At 47.9% G+C, this 17,124-nt stretch overlaps 1 protein-coding gene across 1 annotated transcript; it reads right to left on the bottom strand.

Annotated features, from left to right (window-relative positions):
- Window positions 1-4,501: 4,501 nt before the first annotated feature.
- Window positions 4,502-9,878, bottom strand: CUNH4orf54 (chromosome unknown C4orf54 homolog). Its single transcript, XM_055628247.1, has one exon. The coding sequence runs from the start codon at window positions 9,876-9,878 to the stop codon at window positions 4,518-4,520; it is 5,361 nt and encodes a 1,786-aa protein (XP_055484222.1). The 3' UTR covers window positions 4,502-4,517.
- Between the last annotated feature and the right edge of the window lie 7,246 nt (window positions 9,879-17,124).

The raw sequence follows: 17,124 nt of genomic DNA, 5'->3' as shown, positions 1-17,124 counted from the left end.
TGAGCTTTAAGCTATTTATTCTGTTTAAAAAATAAAAATAAATAAAAAACCTGAAAAAAAGTAAGGACACAGGTGTAAGTATAGATGCCATGCAATAGGCCATTAAGGTTGTTTGGGTTGAACTGAATAGGAAATGAGAATGGACAGTGGGGAGGATATTGGGAATAAATAAACAATTAACAGAGGGCCCAGAATAATCTCTCTGAGAACAAGAAGAACTCTAGAGCAGGCAGCAAGAAGTAAGACCATCGAAGTATCCCTGGAGAGAGAGAAAAAAAGAAAAAAGACGGAGACTAAAATGACACTGACTGGTATGAAAACCAAGCCTTACACAGAAAGGGCGGCAACTAAGGAAGGTTCCCCTGACTTCTTTAGGCCTCACTTTCTTCCTGCAACTTTGACACTGAAGGACCTGGGTTTGGTAGTCTCAGAACCCCTCCAGGGCCACTCAGAACACACCATGAAAGTGGGTATTGAAAATGCCTCTTCCCAAACCCTGCTTTCTCTTTCCTCTGTAGTTGTTGACATACGAAGTGCTATTCCTGGGGCAGAAACAACCCTGAGAAGTGAGAAGAAAAGAAAGGTCATATTCATGGAGTGAGTGAATAAACAGAACTGTATTTCCTGAAAATCTGTATTTAATCAGTGTACAAAAAGGCAAGCAGAGACACCAGTAGGTCAGAGCCAGATGTCACCAGGGAGTAAAGCACAGAAGCATACTCAGAAACAAAATAAGGCTTGCAGAAAGGCAAGGGACATTCAATTAAAACAAAATCATTTCCGTTCTCTCAAGGCGAACCCTAGGTAGCAGGTAGAGTGCTAATTAGAGCTTTCTTAAAGCCAGTTACTATGTCAGAAAGGCACCAAAGACCCTGTGGAGAAATAACGTTCAAAGCCAAGCTAGACCAAAAACCAAAACAAAAATCTCACACAGAAATTCTAACAAAAATAGAGAGGGTGGTGCAGATCTGCAGTCCCGTGCCTCCTGCACCGGTGTGTTGTCATGGCATTAACCCTCCAGCTACATGACCATTGGGCCACCAGGTGATAGGTGGCGGTGAGATTTGCTTGATTAATCCAGTGCATGGGTAAATGATAATAAGTAAATAAATTGACCAACGATCGTTTTAGATGTATTGTGGCATAGCACAATTTAAGAAGTAATGAAAATTGAGCACAGGACAAGTGAAAAAAAAAAAAAACCCAAAGGGGGAAAAATTACAGAAAATTATAAGGAGAAAGGAACAATTCATAATGGAATAACCAGAAAGAAGATTGGCAGCTGTTTGCACTTCCTCTATGCGGCGAGCAAAGCAGAATGCACCCTCCTGTACGGGGAGAGGGGAGGGAAAGGGAATGCTAAAAATAGACAATGAGATTGTCTTTGAGCTGAAAGGACTCTTAAACAACACTTGAATGTTAGTCCTGGTAGAACCATAGTTTGTCACCTTGTGGGTTTAGAGCCCACCCTAGAACACACAATGGCTAGAGAGTGTAGACGCGGAATTCATATTCAGTGACTGCATGAAAACCACAACCTTGTTTCCTGGAAACGTGTATTTAATCAGTATCCAGAAAAGTAAATGAAGACATCAGTAGCTCAGAGCCAAATGTCACCAGAGAGTAAACCACAGATGTCCTCTTTGGAAGCTCAAAGCAACCACCCTTTGTTCTTTTGTCCGTATCTGACCAAAGCACACTGAGCGTAGCCTGCAAGGGGTGAGGGCCAGCCCTTACACTCTTCATTCTTTCTCCCATTTCAGTAAAAAAAAAAAAATCTCTCTTAAGTCCTAGTTTACCTGTTTTTTTTGGGGGGAGGGGTGCGGGGTGACTGCTGTAACTGGATCAAACCTCTTACATAGCTTGTCATTGTAAAGTATGCCATCAAACCTTATCCCTATGTAAATCCCTCCTACAAGGACTGATAACAAGTCTGGGTTCTGAAGGAATCATGAGACCCAGGAAAACCAACGAATGCTTTGGAATAGTTGAGCATTGCCTTTTTCAAAACTGTCAAAGAAGAAAAAGTACTGTCCACCACTATGTAAAATCTGATTTTTCCTTGGAAAGTACAATGTTGAGGCATTCTGAAGACCTTTCATTCATATCTGAGTTTGGCCAGCTAAATTTTTGCCTATACCCTGGCAACTCCTCTGCCTAAATCAAAGCCAACATTTATCTTTCTACATTTAGAGCCCTTTGCTAAGGTAAACATTTTGCTTCCGGCAAGAGTAAAAACAGGTTCAAAGCTAGATTTCAATTCTTGAGATGGAAAGCTCAGATTCATGCCTATGTCTGATGGAAACAACATCACACCAACTCTCTCCAGACTCAGCAAATCAAACAAAAGCAAAAGGCATCAGCTAAGAGGACGCCATGGGAGTGTGCAACCGTTCTGCACCCTCTTCGGCTCCTTGCACCTCCACAGTTTCACAAACTCCTCGGGGATAGAGGCTCCAAACAGCCCCTAGGTAGACGTACCGTCTGTCCAGGGAACCAAAACCCTGTTGCCTCTAAGACAGTGCTCTGCAAAGCTGCTCCTCCATGCTGAGTCTCCACTGCAGGCACAAAACTCCTCTGAGTTTTCCTTTGTGTTCCTCCGCCCCTCTTGCCTAGTGGCGCTCACTGTTGCAGACTCCTGGAGAGGAACAATCCGAACAACCTTTCTCTGGGTTGCAACTAGAAAGAAGTTTGTGCTTTCACTTGAATTCTTAGCAAAAGTCCCTATACGGAGTTTTCTTATCCTGGAAGACACTTTATATCATGCAAGATGCTGCCGCTGCCATAGCAGCTGACGTGACACATTGGATGATGGCTATTAATGTCCCCACGCTGTTCACCTTATTTAATAAAGCATGGATTTTATCTTATCTGATTATCTTAGCTGATAATGCATGAACCAGCATACACGTGCACACGGTGGTGGGGGTGGAGGGGTGGAGTGGGGATGGAATGTGTCCCCACTAGAGATAACGTAGGAATGTTAGAGAGTCTGCCATCTCCAAGGTTATGGTGTTCTCTTACCTCAGTCCCTCCCCTTTTTTTCTTCCTCGTGCTGTGTGGCTTTCCCCAGGAGTGAAAATCCTGGAGACAAGATCAGTCTGCCTGCAGCCCTGACAGCCATGTGCTCCTCCTGGAAGGTGTCTTACTCTGTCTTCTCTGTCTGACCTGAGGTGTCCTGGTTCCAGCCACTCACATTCATCCCTCCTCTCAAGTTCCATGAACTGTATTTCCAGCAGAAATCCCTGCCGGCGAGCGCAGGTCACACTCCGTGTCAGAAATAGATTTTCTCTGATTTCCTTTGCAGCGTGGCAGTTGATCTTTTTCAAAGGGAGAACCACAGATCTGTTGGGAGCTATGGGGATTAACCTTGGAGCATGGTGGCTTCAGCCGGAGCAATACTGCAGAAAATCCAAGGAGTAACTTGGGCTCCAGAATCTCATCCCCTTGTGAAGGTCAAACTGTGTGTATGTGTGTGTGTGTGTGTTGTATATCTTCCCACACATGAGAACACATAAGATACACTAAAGAAAGTATTTTGATCATTTGAAAACTCAAAAAGAAGAACTTTAAAAAAAAAAAAAGGTAGTCTCTTGACTCTTTTGCCTGCTGGTAGGACCCTTCTCCTCCTACTGGGTTGCCTTGTCCAACCTTCATGTGATGGTGTGTTCCTGGTCTTATTGTAGCTTGTTATGCCATGTTTGCTTGATGTCCCTGGGAGGTCTGCTCTTTTCTGGGGGGAGGAAGGGGTGTGGATTTGGGGGATGGGGAGGGTAATGGGGGGGTTGGCAGAAGGTGAGGGAGGGCAAACTGCAGTTGGGATGTAATATACGAAAAAAGAACAAAATAAAGACGCAACGTGAATAAATAATAAATTTTTTAAATGGAGAACGAAATAACTACTTTAATAGATCCGAATATTGGGTCCAAAACAAGCAAAAAAAAAAAAGTGTGGTTTTTTTAGAATAAGAAATTCAAAGGGAAGATGTGAAAGAAAGGAGAAAAATATGAATTTGTGATGACTTAAAAAAAACTTCCATTTTAAACTTTCCCTCCCTGCTGGGGAGCAAACAGGTTAAGTGTGTTTCTGGTTATCTAAGGTGGGGTGCCTATCTCTCCTGGAAGCCAGGAACAGAGAGCTCAGCCCATGAGATCTAGACCAGGCTAGCATTTCGTTCTCCTCCCAACCTCTACTGAAACAAAGACCCAGAGGCTTTACAGAAGGTTCCTCTCCCTGTCATTCTCTGGTGGGAGAAACACTCAGGCAATTCCCAAACGTCAGAGGGAAGAGGCCATCCATGGCAGATTGAGGAGTAAGGAGAGGAGGAAACTCGGAAAATTAATTAGTTCTTTCACAAATCAGAGGGAGATTAGCATCCTTCTCCTAAAATGCCCATGTCTGCCGACAGCCTTTGGAACCGCCCCCTCTCCCACACAAAGACATGGAGTGCTTGTCGCTCTCAGATCATCAAATCATCAGAGTAATATTCACTCACCAGGCTTTCCTGTGACTCTTGTCATCTGTGTTCCACCACGAAGCTCATGGTGGTGCCATCAAAGGAAGGGGGAGCAATGATCCGTGGCCCCAAAGGCTGTGAGGTGATGCTGATGACAGGCTTGCCGTGCAGCTGGGCAAAGCCCTTGGCCCCCACAAGCTGGGAGGTGGCTGCTGGGGCTGAGGAGGAAGAGGAGGCAGGGGACTGACCAGAGGCCATGAAGTATGGGGCTTCCGGGAACGCTGCAGCTGTCTCTTTGCTGGGGGTCTCTGCTGCCACAGAGAGCTCACTGCCTCCTGGAGTGTGAGCAATGGGCGTGGGCTGCAGGGCGTTGGGGGGCAGCACGGTGGGCAGAAATCCAGGATAGATCATATAGGTGGGCCCATAGGCCCCAGGACTCAGGGCCAGAGGAGGCACAGGAAGGGACATGGGTGCCACAGGCTGCTGTTGGGAGGTCATGGGCACATCCACATATTGCCCTGTCTCGGGGTCAAACAATCTCCGGGTCATGGGTTGAACTGGCGTGTCCACCAGATAATACTGGCCAGTGGTCACGTCCAAGAGCATCTTGCGCTGCGTCTGCTGAGGCTGTGGCTGTTGAAAGGGGTCTGTGGGAACAGCGGCGGGGCCTGCAGGTGCTGGAGCTGGCATCCCGGGTGGGGAGAAGCAGAGGACCTGAGGCTGGGTCCCCTGGAGGGTGAAGGGCAACGCCTGCTGGTGGTAGACAGCAGTCGGAGCGTGCTCGGGGCTCTGCAGCCCTGCTGGGGCAGCCACTGTTTCTCGGTGGCTGTCAGGTTTGGTGCGCCAAGCTGGCCTACTGGTTCCACTGACTTGCGATCCTTTGGGGTTATTGGGGACCTGACTGCGGGCACTCAGTGGGGGTAAGCTGCAGAGAGTGGCAGCTGAGGAGCTGGGGGGCCCCTCTCTGGAAGCCCCAGGCCTGCCAAGCAATTCCCCTGAAGCAGCGCTTCCTTTAAGGGGGATGGTCAGGTAATTCTCACAGTCACTGTTGCTCTTCTCCAAACAGATCGCAGTTTTCCTGTTGGTGACATCATCAGGAGGTGCTCGGGTGGCTGGGGAGATCTTGAGGGATCTGAGTCCCTGTGATTTTATGCCCTTGGCTGTTGAAAGGCTCTCGGGAGAAGGCCCTTGTGGGAATTTGCCGGCGACACCCCCAGTTTTTTGAGTGCTGCTAGCACTCACAGTGAACACGTTCCGGTTGCTGGGGAGTGGGGGGAGGGGCTGCAAAGGTTGGGCTCTTTCGACATCCTTGTGGACTGGGGGAATATAGAGGGACCGGGGCCTTTCTCTGGCCATGTTCTCAAAGGCAGCTGCCCGGGCAGAGACGCTCTCGGTGCTGGGGTTTGAGTTTCTCCTCTGCAGACGTTCGATGGGGGCCCCTCGCAGGACCACGCCGCCCTTATGGCCTGTGTCCCGTTCTTCCGCCTGCCCCATCTGCTTGGCCAGCTTGTCGGGGTCTCCTTCCGGTCCGGCTATCCCTTCCCTCTCCTCGCTGGCTATGAGGGACAGCACATGGCTGTCAGCCATCATAGGCAAGGGGTCACTTTTGCGCTTCCATTCGTTCCTGTTGAAGCTGTAGAGCTCCTCCATGGACCTCACGGCAGCTGTCAGCTTCTCCAAGGCATTCCGGGCTGGCTTTGGGGCTTTCCCCTCCTCCTTGACATCTTCCTCTTTGGGCTTCTCCGGTGTCCTCTGAGCAGAAGCTTTGGAGACAATCTTGAGCACAGGTAGGTAAGAGCCCTGCTCAGATTTATTGGGGGCAATGGTGGCCACCGGCAGCCTGCCAGATGCCCTGTGAACCAAGACAGTCCCTTCTGGGGAGGAGTTCAAGATTCTACTGCCGCTGCCCGATTTGCCCACGCCCTCCCTGGGTTCTCGATCCATGCTGTCTTCTCGTGGGTTCACAACTGCCTGGCAGGTAATCACCATCGGGGACAAGGACCTAGACCCTCCGGTTGCAGCCGTCAGCTGCCTAGGCTTGGGCCCTGTCAGCCCCTGCTCAGGGGTGATGCTGCCTTTGTCACTGCTGTCTCCTGACCCTTTGATTAGTTTCCTGACATCTCTCACCTGGTGGAGAGGCCCGGGGGCCTTGGACTTGTCTCTGACGTCTCTCACCTGGAACTGGGGCACCTTTTCCAAGTTGTCGCCACCACGGAAGAGTTTCTGCTGGGCCCTGCTGCTGTCCTCGACCATCTTGAAGAGGTTTGAGCTGCTGCCACTGGCCAGCTTGGGCGTGAGCAGCTTGGCGATGTTGAAGTCTGAGCTTGGCTGCTGTACACTTCCCAGCCGGATCTTGATTTCAGGAGCCTTAGGTCTGATCACGGCCATGGAGGTAGCCTGGGCAGCAGCCGGGTACTTGGTGGCTTGCTTCTCTGGTTGTTTATCCTTGGGTGTCTGCTGGATGTTGGGAACAAAGAGGCGAGACATGATGGTAGACTTGCTGGCAGAGATTTCCCCAAGATCAGCCCTCCAGTCCCCACCTTTGGGGAGCTTCAGCTTCCCAACGGGGGCTTTCTCTTCCAGCTTCTCTGCCTCTTTCTCCTTCCATGTCCGGAAGGCGCTGTTCTGACTCCGAAGGAAGATGCCCTTCACGGTCTCCGAGGCGCTCTTTTTAATCTCACACACTTCAGTGTGTCCATCAGGGAAGTTTCGCCCAGGGCCTGTGTTGCCCTCTCGAGGAGTGCTGGCTTTGAAGACGGGGGATTTAGAGCCGACGACAGAGCCTTCTCCACCTGCATCAGACACACTGACCACCGTGTACTCGGAGCTAGCCTCAGAGTGACGTGAGCTCTGCCTCTGCAGACCCCTCTCCCACGGCTTCTCAGCCCCGGGAGGTCCGTCTGTCTCTTTAGAGGTGCTGGGGGGGTTTTGGTGAGACGTGTCAGTGACTTCTCCCCTCTCCATTTTGAACTCATGCTCTCGCTGCATCTTCTTGGAAATGACGTTTTTGAGCAGGCTGGAGGCAAACTTGGACTTCTTCTGGGGGCCGTCACTGCGGGGGGCAGGCTTGCTGCTCTCGGAGGTCTCTGATCCATCGTCTGTGTACACAGACCCTGGACCCTTGCTAGAGCCTTTGGCGCTTTTGCAGGGCCCAGTCGCTGAGCTGGCTTTGCTCTCGCTGCGTAGATTGAGGGGCTCCAGAAGTGTGACCACCCGAGAGCCAGTTTGGATCTGTTTCTGGAAGCACAGGGGAGTCTCCACATGTTTGATTTCTCCCTCAACTTTGCTGACCACAAACTCTAAGGCCTTGGTCTGGGACTTCTTGGCCTGGAGGTAGAGCTGGTCTGCCGTGGCTCGGGCGCCCCCACCCTTCCTCAGGCCTGCAGCCACAGAGGCTGCGCTGCTCCTCAGCAGACTCTGTTCCACTCTGGCTCCCACACCTCCACATTTTAAGTCCAGGAAGGTTGACCATCGTCCAAAGCCCACTTCAGAGAGCGTGGTGGAGGATTCTCGGGAGCTGATGTTCAGAGCCTCAAAATAGGGGTAAGCAAGGCTCCGGAAGGCCCTGGAAGTTAGGTTCCTCACCTCTTTGTCCGCATCGTCCAGCTCACTCACTGCACTGGAGGCCCCGCTGGAATAGTCCACCAGCTCCTTCGCCCGGATGGCCCCGCATCTGGTTTGCAGGCGAGCAGGGACAGCAATGAATTTCTTTGCATGATCCTGAGCCACGGCTGCAGCCGAAGTTTGCTTTGGTGAACTTGAATTGTGTTCAGCAGCTGTAGAGACCCGGAGGCTCATGTCGCCTTCATGCTTGGCAGCGTAAATAATGTTTTGCTTTGCATGCACGTTGCTAGGCTCATTTATAGCCCGGGAAGTTGGCTTGATTGATAGGAGGATCTGGCTTGCCGCACTCCCACAGCTGTTTGCGGCAGCGGCCGATGCCCCTAAGGCCGTCTCTGGGAGCTCCAGCAAAGGCTCAGGTGGAGTGGCAATGCCAGGTCCAGTGGGTGGGGGAGTTGTGTCGCTGTCAGAGGGGCCGCTGCCCACTTCTGTGCTGCTGGTGTCACGGCCACTGCTGCCTGCGCCAGGGCGAGCCGGGTCGCTGCTGGTGGGGCTGGGAGTCCGGGCGGTGTTGGTGCTTGGAGTGGTGCTGACGTAACAGCTGTTGTCATCATCTTCTTCGGTGGTGATGTCTCCGGGGGTCTCATCACTGCCGCTGAAGGAAGCGTAGTCCACGAACGAGTAGATCACGTTGTTGTCCTCGAAGTCCCAGTGAGCAGCCAGCCCCACGTCGAAATCCATGCCCTGCTCAACCTCACTCAGCTGGATCTCATGGGTGGTGATGTAGTGTGCTTCCTCGTTTTTCAGGGGGTCCCTCTTGCCCCGGGCCTTGGCAATAATGTCCTTGCAATCCGCTCCATCATTGGCCCTGGCTATTCTATCCTCCCCCGCTCCTGCCCCCTCTCCTGCTTCTTCTTCCTTGTGTGGCCGGCAGCTCGATTCTGGCTCACTCTCAAAGCCTAAGGATGAAGAGGAGGTGGCCAGGCCCCCCAGTAACTTGGTGGGACCATCCATTTTGGAAAGGCCATTGTCTTCTGCTCTGTCCACTGGGGAGGAGGAGGAAGAAGATGAGAAGTCATTCTCACCAGCCTGGGAGCCGAGGCGTTGGGTAGAAGCAATACTTTCCCTGGGGATTGGAGCCTCAAGGGGATGGCTGACGGGTTCATCCTGGGCTTCTGTCTTTAGGCTCCTGGAGGCCTGCTCCTCAGGGCAGTGTTCCAGTAGCAGTTTCATGGTCTGGGGGCTCTCCCCTCTGACTCCAGCTGAAGCACACACTTCCACATACTTGGCTTCAGGCTGGGTAGAGGCTGAAGACTCAGGAAGCGGCTGCAGCTGCTGCCTGGGCTCTGGGCTGTCTTGTGCTCGGCTCACCGGGTCCTCCGCAGGCTTCAGGCTGGTCTCTGAGTTTCTGTCAGAAGTACCGCCTTCCATTCTGAGCCTCTGCCCAGCTTTCAGTGACAAGAAGAGATAGTGGTGAGCTCTGGGGCTCTCCTGGGTCCCCCTCTGGTCCTGGAGGGGCCGCAGAGTGACCTGAAACAGGTTCCCACGTGCCTGGGCTGGCCCCAAGGCTGTAGGTACCACGGCCACAGCTTCCACCACCACCCAGTTCTTCAGCCCCTGCGGTGGGGCCTCGGCAAGCCAGAATGAGGTGGGAGGGCTCCCAAGAGAGGCAGCAGAGGTGGTCTGTAGCCAGGGGGCTGCGGCTCTGGCCGAGACTGGGGCCAGTGTCCTGCTGCTGAGCCGCTCTGTGCAGTCGCTTCTCTGGCACCTTCGGTGGCTGGGGGTCTTAATGCCATTAGCCAGTGAAGAAGCAGCATCTGTAGGTTGACCCCGAGTCTGCCAGAAATGAACAGAAAGCATGTGCTGTGTCTTATGCAGCCTTGCCGCTTTCCTGGATGGGGAGATAGAGGGTCACGTCATTCCAGAAATATTTTTAGTGTCCATTCCCTAGTCATATCGAAACTACACTTGAGAGTAAAAAGAAGAGGCTATAGAGAGATGAGGAGAGGAGGTGGGGTGGGGGAGGAATGTGGCTTCTGATTCAAATCAGCCAAATGTTCATTGTAATCTGTTTTAGAGGCGTCTAGCAAGTACACAATTACCCTTCACTGGCTGCCATCTTTCCCCAGCCTTGGATTAAATGAATTTTATCTCCTTGCTCAAAATTCAAATTTTGCAGTGCACTTCAAATCAATTAGGGACACTCCGGAAATATTTCAAGGCCCCTTGTGCATATGGTAATCTTATGGTTGCCTCATTTTCATTCTCTTTCTCTCTTTGGAAAGCAAAATCAGATGAATGATGGTCGGGAAAGTTTTCATATTTCATTCTCCTTCCCTTTGACCAAACGTATACTCTGCGGAACATAACTTATTTGTTTCAAAATAGGAAAAATCCCTTCTAGGATCCTTGCTATGTTTTTTCAAAGCCGAAAGGGGAAATTTCAGAAACCTAAAAGCTCCTTAAATAAACTTTGAGCTACAGGCGTTCTGAAAAAAACACAGGAGGACAATAAGGATTCTACTTTAAATCCCTACAGTGTCTACTCAAGCTCGAAGACCTTCCTAAACTTGTAAACCCACTGCAAGACAATAAGCCCCGTTAAATATAGCCCAAGCTGCAGCTCAGCGATTGGGTTCCCTGGCTGCATGCCAGGCCTGCAGGGCACAGAGTCAAAACACAGGAAAGAACAACGAATATGCTTACCCTTCATGAGTACAGTGCGGCTTGGAGGGAGGTTCAGAGAAGAAATGTGAGCCGCTGGCATGCCCCATGAAAATATGGCCAAAATCCCAGTTCACCAGCTCTGAGATATATCCATTCCAAACAAGTCAAGAGCTGTGCAGAAAGATTTGCCAAAGCAACCCAACTCGAGGGTCTGTGTTAGTAACCTTTGGGGCAATTCTCTAGGCACAGGCCATGGAGAACCATGACTCAGTTTTGGTGAGACCTGGCCCTCATCACCTGCCAGGCACAATTCCACCACTATACATAGTCTGTGTGTCACTTACGCAGATTGGATAAAGCCCTATTTTAAACATCCACATTTGTGGGAATCGAAAATAACACCATCAACCTCTTCTGACATGAATGCCACCCCCGCGCTAAAAAGTGTTCCTTCCTCTGAGTTGGCTTGTGTGTAGGTGGGGAGGAGGTACCCTAATAACGGCAGCTCCTACCTTCTCTCCCTGTTAGGACGCAGGCGTCCCAAGCCACCCATTCTCCCCAGGACAAGCCACTGCCACTAAAACACGATGGGGAGGGGCTGAAAGCATCAAAGTATGGACATAAAGCCGTAACTCACAGCGAAGGGAAAGAAAAAAAGAAATGCCTTTCAAATCTTAGTTTCTTAGTTGATAAGTACAACTAACTAGGAACATTTTAATTTGTGCATATATTAATGACTGATCTGGTCAAGAACCTGATGGGTTAAGTACAATTACTGTATTGATACCAAGACATGGAGGTGGGGCAGGATTCAAACCTAGGCAGCCCAGCTGGAGATCTGTCCAGTTATGATAGGCAGTCACGGTGAGTACGCGAATAACCATTTAAGGGTTACTTACCTGCTCAGATATCAAATCTGCAGGAGCACAAGTAAGCCACCTAACTGTCTGAGGTTGGTTTGTTTTTTTATTTCAGATAATCAACCTGAGAACACTTTATGGACTCAGCGGATTAAGGACCACTATCCTATTAACAAAACGGAATTAAAAACAGTCACCTTCTCTCAGGCATGCAGAATTTTCAACTTTCTATTTTAACTTTTTCCTGAGGCTGGTCATGCCTCAGGCACTAAGAAAACCCTGAAGACAGTCCCAGGTACTGTGGAGCATGGCTGCTTTGGGCGGCATGAGAGGCAGAGTTTCTGCTCATCAGGCAGTTATAGTCCTTCCGTACGGCCCTCTCTGTCATGACAACACAACAGATTTTCTCGAGTTTCTTCTTATGGTTGGCAAAATATAAAACTGGAAGGTTTGTGCCCTGGGTATCAGGTAAATCCTATTTTCTCTTTCCTTTTTCTTTTCCTTCCTTCCTTCCTTCCTTCCTTCCTTCCTTCCTTCCTTCCTTCTTTCTTTCTTTCTTTCTTTCTTTCTTTCTTTTTTTGTATTTGGTTTTTCAAGGCTGGCCTCGAACTCAGAGATCCACCTGCCTCTGCCTCCCCAGTGCTGGGATTAAATGCACGTGCCACCACCGCCTGTCAACATTTCTTCATATCCAAAGTTCTGAAAATCATCTTCCCAAGTTCTATTCCCACTGTGAGCACATGCCTGACCAAACCTCCCGAAGCATCAGACCCAGTAGAGTTGTAATGTGGGTGCTTACCTTCAGAATACCCGTGTGGCTCCTCCTCTGCTTTCCAGCTAAACAATCCCTGTGTAGGTGGGGGAAAGGAAATATTCCCTCCTACAAAGTTAATTTCCAAAAAGTTTTAAGTCAAACCACAAATTCCTTTTTAAAATTATAGAAGCTAAAACTCTGCAGGAGGACTGACTATTAGAAGAAAAGAAACCTATAACTAGAAAGACAGTGACCAACTTTAGGGTAAGGAAGACAATTAAGAACTCCAAACTGTCTACCTCCTGGCATTTTTAGAGTTCTGGGTCAATTTATAGTACAATGAAAAGGGATGGTCTCAAATCTACTGAAATAGCTTGCAGTCATCGGTAGCCACAGAGCCTTTTATTCTTTCAGATGACTACAGCCGCTTTTTTACAGATGAACTCAGTGATTGCCTACCTGGTCTCAAGTCTTGAGCAATTGACATGACTAATATTGCCAGTATTAACCCCTGGTAAGCAGGCACACTTGGTAAGCCAGGCAAGGTATGCCCTGTTGATAACTTTATATGGGAATTCAGACAGCAACAAAGGAAATGACTCAGCATCGTTATTTTTGTCTCCGTGGAGAAAGTTTCTTAGCTTTCCCTGAAGGTTTTTTGAGCTAGATCAGTATACATAAAACCTTAACATGATTTAAGAAATTAAGAATGAAGGCCAGACCGCCCACCAGTTGATCAAAGGATATACTTATATTTCCGGTCTCCAACTGTGGCATAATATGCTGACTAAGAGTGCCATCCAAGAGGGGAAAAAAAATTGTTTACTGAAGATAAGCCCTAGGCTGGAAATGAAGAGATACATTAGGTTAAAGTTAGCCTCAGATTAGATGCCAAGAGCTTGGCCAAGCACAGACATTTTTTCTCAGGGGTGCAGAGGGAAGGGAGGGTAATGCTATATACCAAGTTGAAGGTCTTTCCATAGAGATGCATACAGCTCCCAGCACTTGGTTATGTGAAGAAGTCTTTTCTGCAAACCACTGCCTAAGACCCAGGGCGTGGCCAGCTCCTTCCCGGACCTAGGCTGGGATTCGTGAAAATTAGAATCTGAAAGAAGGTGCCCTATCACCTTTATCATTTTCCTTAAAGTATTAAAAGCTGCCTGGTTATTTAGTTATTAAAATAAGTGCTTCAAAATCATATGAAAAAAAAAAGTAAGTATTGTTTCCACTTTATGATTAAAAATAAAAATTAAAAAAGTGAGGTTAAGTGAAAACTTGTGCCCTAAATGGCTTTTCACAAATTTTCCCAAATAACAAATGCTGAGACCCTGGTTAGAACTGGGTTTCAGGTGGTTCCAGCTTCCATTAAATGGGTAATTGAGTACTAAGTCTATGAAGTGTGTGTGTGTGGGGGGGGGGGTGTCACAGGGTCATGACCATTACAGGCTATTTAAGTTCTTTCACAGCCTCCAGCCAGCTGCCTGCCAACGGAACCAGCTGGTCCAAAGACACGGAGAGGCGGGATTAGGAAACGACTATCCCTGTGAAGGAGAAAACAGCATGTACGATGAGGATGAATAAGTGAAGTCAAGCACGTTGTACCACGGGGCCACACACACTGTAGATGCAAACCCTTAGCTATGCCCTCACAACTTGGAAGGACAGGAAGGGACAGTTCACCACCAGAAATAAATCCTTACTAACCAACCCCCAAGCCTGCAGGCAAGCACAGATCTTTAGCAGAGTGTTGTTTGCTTTGCCCCCGAGCCAGGAGGCATATCAGAGGGTCTATCGTCTGTGGCTGCCCTCTTCCCCTTTTTGTCTTTTGAAGCCCTCCTGGGCCTTCTGAAGTCCCTTTCTCTGCTGTAATTCCTCCAAACCCCTGACTTGTTATGTCAGACCATTGCATCCATCTGGCCTTTCTCCTGAAAGAGCTGTGGCGGTGTCACTGTTTCACATATGGTTTTATAAAGCAAATGATCCTTGAAGACCACCCTCAGGGGAAACCTCTATATAATACTACTTCAAACATCCTAACTCTAAATCTTGGTCCGTTTTATCCATGACCTGTTGTGTTCCTGCCTTGCATGTTGCATATACAGAGAGAAGGAAGTGGCATGGGGTTTCTCAGTCTGGGAGAGATAGCAGGGCAGAGAAGATGTCTCCCTTGCCTTTTCATAGGTTACTGTTGATTGTCCCAGGACAGTTTGAAGTGAGATATGATTAGCCAAGTCAGCTGCTTATGTAATCACATAGGTCACATATTTCTGTAGTTCTAGGAAGGATTATTTTTTTCTTTTAAGTCTTAATGTTGCATTTTGAGCTCTAAACTCTTGGGGTTTTTGGTTTTGCCTACTTTGGAAAATGTGTGTTAACTGTAATGGTATTTTAGAATGACCATGTTGTGTCTCCCCAGCATGTATATTACATTATTACCAAATTACCTTATGCCTTACTTTCTGTTGCTGTGAAGAGACACCATGGCCAAGGCAACACTTATAAAAGAAAGCATTTAATTAGGGACTTGCTTAGAATTACAGAACCTGAGTCTGTTATCATCACAGCCTGGATCATGGCTGTAGGAATGTGTGGTTCTGGAGAAGTAGGAGGGAGAGAAAGAAAGAGAGAGAGAGAGAGGATGAGAGAGAGAGAGGGAGGAAGAGGGGGAAGGAGAGAGAGAAGACTCTGGGGCTGGTGTTGGCTTTTGAAACCTCAAACCCCACCCTTAGTGACACACTTTCTCCAACAAGGCCACACCTCCTAATGCAAACAGTCTACTCCCTAGGGACCAAGCCTGCAAATACATGAGCCTCTGGTGGCTATTCTTATTCAAACCACCACACCTTATTAAAAAAAAAAAATGGAACTTATTTTCTGGCCATCTTTCTCATTGTAATTTAAACTCTTGTCAGGATCATGTCTGACTCACTTGTTGTTTTCATTCCAACATCTTGGATAATAAAAGGTTTCATAAAAATAAAGTTTTCCGTTATATCTTTGTTGTTAGTCTTCTTTCACTCGCTTATCTCTCCCTCCCTGCCAGAGAAGGGTCTGGCACACTTTAGGAACAAAACAAATCTTTGTTATCCTGCAAATGACTGGACAGTGAGGACTGAGCAGATACTATTTTATCCTGCATTGTTGAGTCAATGGTTAAAAGTTTCCTTGGAATACCTGGAGACAAATTGCCAAAATTACTTAAGGATTTTTTTTTTTTTTTTTTTACTAGCTAAGTAGAAAGAATGATTTTTAAATGAGGTGTTAAATGCTTTGACCTGTATATAGTATTAACACAGTTTTAAAAGCCACATTCAAAGTTCTTAGAAATAGAACCAAAATCAGCAAAAATCACCATTTTCTTTTCTTTCTAAACTGCCTGAACAACAACAACAAATTGTTTAAGATAAAATAAAATTCTAAATACATTGTTATCAGTACAAATTAAAAAGAAATCCCTAAATCCTAAATTAAAAAATATATATTAAGCTCAACCGTTGAGTTGGACCCAGAATAGACGTCTTTAGGGTATGTTCCTTCCCTTCTTTAAGTCAGCCTCTGCCTCCGACAACATTCTTTGCCATCTGTTGATCAGCCTTTAGATCGTGTAAGAGCCTGCAGGTCAAGAGACATCACTGAAGACATCACCTTTGAAAGGTCAGGGGTCATTAACCAACAAGGCTTTACTCTGAGCTCAGAACAGTGGCTGATTTCTGCCGGCAGCTGTGGGTGAGCATGGCTTGCCGGGAGGCCTGACTTCTGCTACTGAGCTTAATGGGCTTACGAAGGAAGGAGAAATCAGCCAGATACATTTCAAGCCAACGGACCCTTCTTATATTTACAACATGTTTTCCTAGTAACTGTTTATTTTGCTGAAAACATTCAAACAGAAACCTCCAGAGTCTCTTTTGGGAAGATGGTTTCATATTCCCTACTCAAACACCTGCCTGATTTTAATGTGCTATTTTAGTATGTCCTGAAAGCATGTGTCCCCTTCTATAAGATACAAGTTGGTGTTCGTATGTTTACCATCCATACGGCCTCTTGGAATAGAAATGGAGGCAGAAGATTTTTCTGGCTACTCATGTAGAGAAACACTGGCAGGAAAGCCATTTTCCTCCAGGCTAATACATATCCATTTTTCCTATGTGAGCACCGACTTAGAAATATGTTCTCCTACTTGACTGGTCTTCCCTGTATTTCCCCTAAATGTCTGTTCGACAGATGAACAAACTTGGAGCCACACATACTTCTTGAACAAACTTGGAGCCACACATACTTCTGTCTGTCTGTCTCTTTCTCCTTTATTCCTGGAGAAACACCACTGTGTTAACAATCAGGTCTGGATCAGGACTTGGAGTCTGGGCAACATCTATGTAATGAGCTTCCTCTCAGCTGGACACAGGCTGGGCACTGGTCAGGCCTATGAGACATAGTGCAACACAAATCAAGTGAAACCAAACTCCTCCTTAAAAACTATCTGAATCACTCCTAGGTCCCATCTCAGGAGAGTGACTATACAATCATACGTAGAGCCCATAATCCTACACAATATATGAACGTCCGTGGTTACTTGAGAAATAGCACATTTGCAAATTAACGCCTCTCATCACGTTGTTTCCATCTCCCCGCCACAGTGCTTGATGCTGTACCCATGCAAAACCCTTAGACTCAACAAGGATCTTGGCTTCAGAGACAGGTTTCTGCACTGGACTCTGACTTCGGTCCTCAAGCTTTGTTCCTACTCCGTGTGGGAAACACGGAGTAGTTTGGAATGAGCTGTGTGCTTTAAGCATTGTTTCCCAGGAGCAGCTTCAGCCTTGATTAG

Source organism: Psammomys obesus, unplaced genomic scaffold (assembly GCF_907164565.1).
Source record: "Psammomys obesus unplaced genomic scaffold, mPsaObe1.curated_primary_1811, whole genome shotgun sequence".
NCBI classification, from domain to species: Eukaryota; Metazoa; Chordata; class Mammalia; order Rodentia; family Muridae; genus Psammomys; species Psammomys obesus.
The sequence above is the reverse complement of the archived record's forward strand: the minus strand, read 5'-3'. Positions and strand labels throughout refer to the sequence as shown.